Source organism: Trachemys scripta, chromosome 1 (genome assembly GCF_013100865.1).
Source record: "Trachemys scripta elegans isolate TJP31775 chromosome 1, CAS_Tse_1.0, whole genome shotgun sequence".
In the NCBI taxonomy this organism is placed as follows: domain Eukaryota; kingdom Metazoa; phylum Chordata; order Testudines; family Emydidae; genus Trachemys; species Trachemys scripta.
This window is the reverse complement of record NC_048298.1, coordinates 343,861,121-343,872,163: the sequence shown is the minus strand read 5'-3', so window position 1 is coordinate 343,872,163 and position 11,043 is coordinate 343,861,121. Positions and strand designations below refer to the sequence as shown.

At 47.6% G+C, this 11,043-nt stretch overlaps 1 protein-coding gene across 1 annotated transcript; it reads left to right on the top strand.

Moving 5' to 3' along the window:
• Positions 1 to 5,382: 5,382 nt before the first annotated feature.
• On the top strand, positions 5,383 to 6,330 carry LOC117873147 (olfactory receptor 52K1-like). Its single transcript, XM_034762221.1, has one exon. It carries the CDS (start codon positions 5,383 to 5,385, stop codon positions 6,328 to 6,330), a length of 948 nt encoding a protein of 315 aa, XP_034618112.1.
• The last annotated feature ends 4,713 nt before the right edge of the window (positions 6,331 to 11,043 follow it).

Below are 11,043 nucleotides of genomic sequence, written 5' to 3'. Positions count from 1 at the left end.
TTTTCAACATGGGCAAGACATCATTTCTCCTGCTGCATTCGAGAAGTCGGCTGAACCGTTATGCCTTAAACTTTCAAAATGCAATTCTGCTGGATGCAGACAACCAGCATGGGAAATTTCAATCCAACCAGTTAATGTTTGGTAAATGTATAAGCATCTTAAAATGTGGTCTTCTCCTTGAAGTTGTCAGACAGCCTTAACTAACTGTGACACCACCAGCACCACTTACAATGGCCAATCCCTTTGTGAATCCCATTCAGCTAAGCTCTTTGCTCCACTAAGAGCTGTGGTAAGGAGTTCCACAGGCCAAATATGGGTTATATAAACAATTTTCTTTTTTCAGTGTTATATGTTCATACTATTAATGTAATTGTAAGTTCCCTTCTTCCTATTTTTTGAGATAGAGTAAATATAGATGCCTGATCTACTTTCGTGAGTAAAAACCTCACTTCTTCGGATGCATAGAGTGAAAGCTACAGATGCAAGACGGGTACCCAGAAATCACCTACTACAGGACAGGCCCAACAAGGACAATAACAGAACACCACTGACCATCACATACAGCCCCCAGCTAAAACCTCTCCAGCGCATTATCCACGATCTACAACCTATCCTGGAAAATGATCCCTCACTCTCACAGACCTTGGGAGGCAGGCCAGTCCTTGCTTACAGACAACCCCCCAACCTGAAGCAAATACTCACCAGCAACTACACACCACACCACAGAAACACCAACCCAGGAACCTATCCCTGTAGCAAACCTCGTTGCCTACTCTGTCCCCATATCTACTCTGGCAACAGCATCAGAGGACCCAACCACATCAGCCACACCATCAGGGGCTCATTCACCTGCACATCCACTAATGTCATATATGCCATCATGTGCCAGCAATGCCCCTCTGCCATGTACATTGGCCAAACTGGACAGTCCCTCCGCAAAAGAATAAATGGACACAAATCGGATATCAGGAATGGTAACATACACAAGCCAGTAAGTGAACACTTCAATCTCCCTGGTCATTCTATTACAGATTTAAAAGTCACTGTCATTGAACAAAAAAACTTCAGAAACAGACTTCAAAGAGAAACAGCAGAACTAAAATTCATTTGCAAATTCAACACCATTAATCTGGGCTTGAATAGGGATTGGGAGTGGCTGGCTCACTACAGAAGCAGCTTTTCCTCTCCTGGAATTGACACCTCCTCATCTATTATTGGGAGTGGACTACATCCACCCTGATTGAATTGGCCCTGTCAACACTGGTTCTCCACTTGTGAAGTAACTCCCTGCTCTCCATGTGTCAGTATATAATGCCTGCATCTGTAACTTTCACTCTATGCATCCGAAGAAGTGAGGTTTTTACTCACGAAAGCTTATGCCCAAATAAATCTGTTAGTCTTTAAGGTGCCACCAGACTCCTTGTTGTTTTTGTAGATACAGACTAACACGGCTACCCCCTGATACTTGATCTACTTTCGTTACCAATAGATTCATAATGTTCAAGGTCAGAAGGGACCATTAGATCATACAGTCTGACTTGTATAATGCTGACCATTACATTTCACAGTTACGCTGGTATTGAGCTCCATAACTTGTGTTTGACGAGGATCTGGTCTACATTAGGATTTTATATCATGGAATCATAGATCCACACTAGCACTGAGTGGTGGGATCGCATCGTTATGCAGGTCTGGAATGAGGAGCAGTGGCTGCAGAACTTTAGGATGTGGAAAGCCATCTTTCTGGAAGTGTGTGCTGAGCTCATCCCTTCCTTGCAGTGCAAGGACACACAAGTGAGAGCTGCCGTCTTGGTGGAGAAGCACTTGGCGATCAGAGAGTAGAAGCTGGTGACACCACGCTGTTACCTGTCAGTTGAAAATCAATTTGGAGTCAGGAAATCAGCCACTGGGGCTGTGTTAAGGCAAGTGTGCAGGGCGATTAATCACATCCTGCTACGAAGGACTGACTCTTGTCAACGTGCATGAAATTGTGGATGGTTTTGCGGAAATGGGTTTCTCTAACTATGAATGGGAGCTAGATGGCATACATATTTCAAATTTGGCACCAGACCACCTTGTGATGGAGTACATCAATTGGAATAGGTACTTCTCCATGGTGTTGCAAGTGCTCATAGATCACCAAAAGCGTTTCATTGACATCTATGTGGGGTAGTCCGGAAAAGTGCATGACGCACGAGTCTTCAGGAACACCGGCCTTTACTGAAAGCTGTCCGTGAGGACTTTCGTTCCAGACAAGAAAATCCCCACAGCAGATGTCGACATGCCTATAGTGATCCTGGGATACCCGACATACCCCTTAATGCCATGGCTCATGAAGCCGTACATGGGAAACCTGGATAGCAGTAAGGAGCATTTCAACAATAGGCTGAGTAGGTGCAGGATGATTGTGGAATGTGCCTTTGGCAGATTAAAGGCACACTGGTGATGCCTTTATGGCAGGTTAGACCTCGATGAGGATAATATTCCCATGGTCATAGCCACATATTACATGTTGCATAATATTTGGGAAGGAAAGGGTGAAAAAAGTGCTTAGGAGTGGACTGCTGAGGCAGAACGCTTGGCTGCTGATTTTGGGCAGCCACATACCAAGGCTATTAGAGCGGCACAAGAGGGGGCAACTTGAATCAGGAGGCTTCGAGGCAACACATTGAAGATGAGAACCAGTAATGTTTCTTGCTATGCTTGGGATTGCAATGCATAATGAAGTCCAGTTTTCGTAGGGTAGGAACCAGTTCTGATTGTTCAGGCCCAGCATGCAATGTAAGGAAATGATAAAAATGCTTCTTTGTTTGCTGCTGCCAGATGCTGTTATAACTTCCATGGAAACAAATAAAGAATGCTTATTAATGAAATCACTTTGCTTTTGTAGCCAAAAAAACCCACAACACTATGAGCTCACACACAGACACACACACATTCATGGTTGTTTGGGGGTACCAGAGGAGAGGTGAATTTTAGAGTTAAGTGTAAGTCCACCTGTTGTTTGAAAAGTTGTTTGTGGTGGTGTAGTTTAGGGGAAAGCGTGAAGTCCCAGAGATCGGAAATGAATGTGTGGGTGGAGTTTGGGGAGGGCATGGGAAAAAGCTTTGAATGTTCTGAAGGGGAAGGCAGACAGGCATCTTCTCAGTGCGGAGGGTTACGAGGGACAGCACTATGTTGGTTTGCGTCTCCAAAACTTGTATCAGCCGCTCTGTTGCATCCCTAGTTTATGCCTCAATTTCTTTTCTTTCCTGCTTGTCGCTTTCCCTCCACAGCCTGCGTTCCCTCTTGTCTATATCAGAGTACTGCAGCACCTCCCAGAACATATCTTCCTTGCTCCATCTTGGGAGCTTTCTTATCCAGCGGAGATGCTCAGCTTGAGTGGAGGGGGTGTCTCCTTTCAGGGACATATCTGGTGAACCACAAGTAACAATAAACAGAAGCATTATTGTTAAGTACACGCATAGCATTGAAAAGTTGCATTAAAATCCATCACTGGTAACACACCAATCACTTTCTGGCTGACCCTTGATAAGCACACATACCGGAAAAACTGCAAGCATGGTGAGTGTACCCAGCAGCAGGGGACATTGTGCATGGGAAAAAAGCAATGTAAGAGGGGTCGGGAGGCACTTCTCATGGGACAACACTATAAAGTTTCCCACCCATTCCCACAGGAGGGGTTATTTTGGCAGATATTTCTCTCCTGAGGGGAAGCAATGAAGCAAGGTTTCATCTAGTACACGCTTGCGGTTTCCAGCCTGGTGCCTTTGCTGCTCACCTGTTCTTGCCCAAGTAATTGCAGAATGGGCTGGGAAAGTGTCACTCAATGGGGGAAGGAAGAAAGCAGTTCTGCCAAGGAACCTCCAGCACAGGATTGGGGTGTAGCTGCAGGAAAGTTTCCTAGAAATTTCCCTGGAGGAATCCTGTGAATCTCAATGTGCATCAACAGCCTGCCTCCGCACTGCCTAGCTGCATGGGGAAATGCCCAGCACACAGAAACCCAGCCAGCCTGGTACAATTCTCTGCCCTCAGCCAACCTCCACACTTCACAAAGCAAAACCACTTACCAGGGGTCTATTTTCCTGCTTCTGGCTCACCTGATTGCGACTGCCCTGACTGGCTGCACACCTCTGGAGTGGAGAACAGCTCCTGACAGGACAAAGCACTGGGCGAACCCAGCACGGGCTCCACATCTTCTAATGCCTCCACCTCTTCACCAATGACTTTCTCCTGCGGGTTAAGTCCGATTTGCATCGTCTGCAGACCCACCAAAATATCCTCAGGGCTCCTGGCCATGGAGGTGATGTCACAGACGAGGATAAACTCCTTGTAAAAATGGCAGGTCTGAGGAGCAGCACCTGACTGACCATTTGCCTCCCTTGCCTTCAGGTTCATGGCACTTCTGATATATGGTACTTCTGGTATGTGGCATTCAGCTCCTTCACCTTTCCTGCCCACTGCAGTATGTCCTAATCATGGCTCTTTTCCAACAAGCTGCACGAAATCTGCCCTTAGGTGTCGAAATTCCTTCGGCTGGAGCACAGCTGGGACTGCACAGTCTCCTCTCCCCAAATACTGAGCAGAGTCAGCAGCTCCGCAGTGGTCCAAGGTGGAGAGCGTTTGCTGTGTGGAGCCACAGTGGTCCCCTGAGAACAGGCAGTGTGAGCGCTCCACGCCAAACCGGAAGGAGAATTTCAAAATTCCCAGGCCTTTAAGCGGGGAGGGGCAGATGGTGTTTACCTTGCTGCAGGGCAGAGGAGACAACAGCAGTCAGGATGGGCATTGTGGGATGCCTTTGGGAGAGGGGAGCAAGTGTCCATGCTGGCACGTCGTCAATATCTTACAACTCTTGTCAAGGTGGTTTTATTATGTCATTGAAACTGAGGCGTTCCATCCTCAATAGTGGCCTTGCAGTGTGGACACCTCCACTGTTTCTTTGCCAAAAGCTACTCTTTGACAAAAAAAACTTGTCAGTGTAGAGAAGGCCTAAGGAACAGTGATGCATAACCAGTATCCACCATCGTGTTTCCTGCTGGTGTCTATTAAGGTTTCCCACACCAAGAGGGGTAGGAATTATGGAGGCAGAGAGCACCATAAAATATGGAATTCTCATTAGTTGGATCATGTATTCATAATTCATTTATCTGAATAATGAAAATGTCATTTTTCAGTGTGTGAAGAGCGACCAGTCTGCTTCACCCATAAGAACAGCCTCCAGTAATGCATGTAGTGTCTCATATGAATATTCTCTCTTCATCCAGGTATTTGTACTGTGACCATCACCCTAAAACCTGGGCATATACAGGAAGCCAGTGGAACGTACAGTATATGCAGGAGACACCGTTCAGCCTCAGAGTTGGACACCTTCTCCCCTACTCCATGTCAGATTCCAACACCACTGACTTCACCAACCCCTCCACCTTCATCCTGTTGGGCATTCCTGGGCAGGAGGCAGCCCACATCTGGATCTCCATCCCCTTCTGCACCATGTACACCATAGCCATCTTGGGGAACTTCACCATCCTGTTCATTGTGAAGAGGGAGCCGAGCCTCCATGTGCCCATGTACTATTTCCTCTGCATGCTGTCCGTCACTGACCTGGTCCTGTCCACGTCCACACTGCCCAAAATGTTGAGCATCTTCTGGTTCAATTCCAGGGAGATCGATTTCAGTGCCTGCCTCACCCAGATGTACTTCATTCGCTGCTTCTCAGTGATGGAGTCTGGGATCCTTGTGGCCATGGCTTTTGATCGCTACGTGGCCATCTGTGATCCCTTGAGACATTCCACCATCCTGACAAACCCCTTTGTGGCCAAGATTGGCCTGGCCGTGGTGCTGCGTGGCGGAATGGTCTCACTGCCCTATCCCTTCCTGGTGAGGCAGTGGCCATATTGCACAACCAACATCATCGCCCAGCCGTTCTGCACACATACAGCCGTGGTCAAGCTGGCCTGCACTGACACCAGCGTCAATAGTTATTATGGCTTCTTTGTGCTTTTCTGTGTGTTTGGTCTGGATGGGATTTTTATTGCCATCTCCTATATCCTGATCATCAGGGCCATCTTCAGCCTCCCCACAAAGGACGCCCGGCTCAAGACTTTTGGGACCTGCGGCTCCCACCTCTGTGTCATTTTAGCCTCTTACATCCCAGGGCTCATCATCTCCCTCATGTACTGGTCTGGCCTGAATGTGCCTGGGCATATCCACGTTCTCATTGCCAACTTGTACATCTTTATGCCCCCCGTGCTAAACCCCATCATCTACGGGGTGAGGACCAAACAGATCCGGGACAGGCTGCTCCGGCTCTTTACTCATAAAGGGGCCTAAAGTTTTCTCCTGGTGCTCTGACTCTGAGATTGAGTTTCCGTTCAGAGCTGGCTTGTGACGTAGTGCTGGGCCCTCTTCCCTGAAACACTGACTGCACTAACAAAAGGACATGAAATCCTTTCCTGGCCTCACTGTGCTGTGTCTGCCTGACAAACGGAGGAATCAGTCTGGGTACAGCTCATTAACTCATAGGGTTGCCACCTTTCTAATTACTGGTAACTGGACACCTGAGGGCCTGTGCCCTGCTCCACATAGTCCCCAAGTCCTTGCCCCCTGCCCCTGTCCCACGCATTTCCACAAGGCCCCTCCCACTCTGCCACCTATTCCTCCAAAGCTCCACTCTCTTATCCACCTCTTCCTTCAGGCCCCTCCTCACTTCTGCCTCTTCCCCAAAAGCGCCACCCCTGTTGCTGGCTCCTCCCCTCCCCAGCCCCAGTCACTCTCTGGATTATCTCCACCTCCCTCCACGCCCCCCCCAGCTGGGGTCCCTCTGCTCTGGGGCTGGGACAGGAGCTGCTGCAGCCTGACAAGGAGCCTGTAGTGAGTGCAGTGAGGACACAGTGCTGGGGCCGACAGACCAATGAGGAGTGGAGAGGGAAGCTAGGAAACCCTATAAGAGCAGTGGATGGTTGGTAGCAGGGTTGTAAGGCAGGTGGGTGAGGTTGTGCATCATACAGCTTGTGGGCCCTAAAGGTCAGCCACAAAGTCCTGAGGGAAGAGACCATTGTGTGGCTTATTTCCTTAGCTTTCAGTTCCCTTTTGTTCCTCCTGGCTGGGGGCCTGTAGCTGGCAGTGTGTATGGGTATGGACTGGGAGTCCTTTGCCCTAACCCAGGTCTTGGGGCCGGGGTAAGAGATCAGCTTTGAAGCTAGGAGGACAACAGCTGAGTGAGGTGACAGGATAAGCCCCCATGTTAGATGGGAAGTTGGGATGCTGGGCATAGGACAGGGCGGTTTTGGTAGGTCACAGTGAAGGAGATAAATGGCAGATCTTCTATTATCTGGCTATTTATACACACATATGGCACCTTATCTGGAACTGCAGGGCACCCATTGCCCGGGGTGAAACTGAACAGCGAAGCTGAGTGTAACATACGCTCTTCATGATGAATTTGATCATTACATTTAGAAGCACTTTTGCTAAGCATCTTCAGCGTCATCATACAATTGCAGAATCATAGAATATTAGCGGTGGAAGAGACCTCAAGAGGTCATCTAGTCCAACCCCCTGCTCAAAGCAGGACCAACCCCAACTAAATCATCCCAGCCAGGGCTTTGTCAAGCCTGACCTTAAAAACCTGTAAGGAAGGAGATTCCACCACCTCCCTAGGGAACACATTCCAGTGCTTCACCACCCTCCTAGTGAAATAGTGTTTCCTAATATCCAACCTAGACCTCCCCCACTGCAACTTGAGATCATTTCTCCTTTTTCTGTCATCTGCCACCACTGAGAACAACTGAGCTCCATCCTCTTTGGAACCCCGTTTAGATAGCTGAAGGCTGCTATCAAATTCCCCCTCATTCTAATCTTCTGCAAATTAAACAAGCCCAATTCCCCCAGTCTCTCCTTGTATGTCATTTGCCCCAGCCCCTGAATCATTTTTGTTGACCTCCGCTCTCCAATTTGTCCACATCTTTTATTAGTGGGGAGCCCAAAGTGGATACAATACTCTAGATGTGGCCTCACCAGTGCCAAATAGAGGGGAATAATCACTTTCCTCCATCTGCTGGTAATCCTCCTACTAATGCAGCCCAATATGCCATTAACCTTCCTGGCAACAAGAGCACCCTGTTAACTCATATCAAACTTCTTGTATACTGTATTCCCCAGTTCCTGTTCTGCAGAACTGCTGCTTAGCCAGTCAGTACCCAGCCTGTAGTGGTGCATGGGATTCTTCCATCCTAAGTGCAGGACTCCACACTTGTCCTTGTTGAACCTCATCAGATTTCTTTGGGCCCAATCCTCCAATTTGTCTAGGTCACTCTGGACCCTATCCCTACCTTCCAGCATATCTACTTCTACCTCCAGATTAGTGTCATCCACGAACTTGCTGAGAGAGCAATCTATCCCATCATCCACATCATTAATAAAGCTGTTGAACAAAATGTTATCCCCATTTCCTGGATAGACTGAAATACACAGAGGTTAAGTGATTGACCCAAGGCCACACAAGGAGTCAGTGTAAGAGCTGAGAATAGAAACTAGGCGTCCTGTCCCCCGAGCACCATTTCTCGGGCCATGAACTGTCATTGCTCCTCTGGACTGTGTTAGATGCAGTGAGACTATGTGTCGTTATCAGTGGAGTTGCCGTTCTTATACAGGAGGAATTTATTAAAGAAACAGCTAAAAACTGAAGCCAAAAGAACAGGTTTCCACACAATTCAGTCTTCAGTCTTTTCTTGCTTGTTTACAGGGACCGCATGCTGCCTGGAACTCTACACAGTGCACTGAACCCAAGAATGTTCTGCAGGCAATCAAACAAATGCACTGTGCCGCTGTGGCCCTGATTAGGGCTTTTCCGTAGCAGCACTAGAATCAATGAATAATAATCTCCAGTTAATACATGGTTCAGTGTGAGGAAGTGATTTTCCCAAGGTCACCCGATGAAAACATGGCATAGCTGGGACTCCTTACTCCCATTCACTGGGATCCGCTGAGACATTCTCTCTAATTAAAGGTCTTTGGCTAAATCCTCAGCTGGTGTAAGTGGTGCAGCCCCACTGAAATCAGGGGAGATCCCCTGCATTAGAGAAACCACTGGAGAGACACCAGCAGCTCTTTGTGCTGCTGCATGGAACATACGAGTCACGTCTGAGAGAGACTAAGCAAGGGATTAGTAGCTAGGGACTTGTGCGCTATGTTTCTGGTTCAAGACAATTCCCTTCCTGTTGCCTCAGTTTCCCCATTTGTAAAAGTGGGATACCTCCTGGGAATAGTGAGCAATAGTCTGTGCAGCACCTATAAACCATAGAAGTTAGGGGTTGGAAGAGACCTCAGGAGGTCATTTAGTCCCACGCCCTGCTCAAAGCAGGAACAACACCAAATAAATCATCCCATCCAGGGCTTTGTCAAGCTGGGCCTTAAAAAACTCTCAGGATGGCGATTCCACCACCTCCCTAGGTAACCCATTCCAGTGCTTCACCAAACTCTTAGTGAAATAGTGTTTCCTAATAGCCAACCTAAAGCTCCCCCTCTGCAACTTGAGACCATTGCTCCTTGTTCTGTCATCTGCCACCACTGAGAACAGCCGAGCTCCATCCTCTTTGGAACCCCCCTTCAGGTAGTTGAAAGCTGTTATCAAATCCCGCCTCATTCTTCTCTTCTGGAGACTAAACAATCCCAGTTCCCTCAGCCTCTCCTCGTAAGTCATGTGCCCAAACCCCCTGTTCATATCAGTTGNGGAGATATGAGTTGGCCAAAGTCACACAGAGAATAACAGACAGAACCCAGGAGTCCTGACTTCCCGGCTATAACAACCGTCTCTCCGTCAGTAACTGTGTGCAATACAAACGGGAAATGGACTCACGATCTAGTAGGGCCTGTTCGTTGGGTGGGTGTGATGGACTTCTGCACGGTGCAACCTGGAATTGGGGTACCGCCAAGCCCTCTGGCATATCAGTATGAGCCCCCACTGACACTGTGAGGCTGTGACAAGCTGCAATCCTCTCAGGTCTTGCACTTATGCAGCTTTTGACAGACAGGGACACACCCAGATGAACATGCCCTTGTTGAACGTGGCTATCTACCAAGTTGGCTATCTAAGAAATAAAGGCACACATCATCACGATTTTGCCCGTACAGTCTGTTTTTTAGCTTCTGTGTCTGGGTGCCATTTAGGGTTGCCAGGTGTCAAGGCTGTATCCCCACTTTGAACTTTAGGGTACAAATGTAGGGGCCTGCATGAAAACTTCTAAGCTTAACTACCAGCTTAGCTTTGGTTCCGCTGCCACCATTCCCAATGGACTCCCTCCCTGGGAAGCCTTGAGAAACCTTTCACCAATTTCCTGGTGAATACAGATTCAAACCCCTTGGATCTTAAAACAAGGAGATATTAACCATTCCCCTCCTTCCTCCCACCAACTCCTGGTGAATACAGTTCCAACCCCCCTGGGATCTAAAACAAGGAAAAATCAATCAGGTTCTTAAAAAGAAGGCTTTTAATTAAAGAAAAAGGTAAAAATCATCTCTGTAAAATCAGTATGTAAATTAACCTTACAGGGTAATCAAACTTAAAGAGCTCAGAGGACTCCCCTCTAATCTTAGGTTTAAAGTACAGCAAACAAAGATAAACACTCTAGTCAAAGGTACATTTACAAGTTGAGAAAACAAAGGAAAACTAACACGCCTTGCCTGGCTATTTACTTACAAGTTTGAAATAGGAGAGATTTGTTTAGAAAGATGTGGAGAACCTGGATTGATGTCTGGTCCCTCTCAGTCCCGAGAGCGAACACACTACCAAAACAAAGAACACAAACAAAAGCCTTCATAGAATCATAGAATCATAGAATAAATATCAGAGTTGGAAGGGACCTCAAGAGGTCATGTAGTCCAACCCCCTGCTCAAAGCAGGACCAATTCCCAGCTAAATCATGCCAGCCAGGGCTTTGTCAAGCCGGGTCTTAAAAACCTCCAAGGAAGGAGACTCCACCACCTTCCTAGGTAACGCATTCCAGTGTTTCACCACCCTCCTAGTGAAATAGTTTTTCCTGATAT

Excerpts from the sequence above, each read along its gene's own strand:
- LOC117873147 (XM_034762221.1), top strand. The coding sequence starts at position 5,383 with ATGTCAGATTCCAACACCACTGACTTCACCAACCCCTCCACCTTCATC.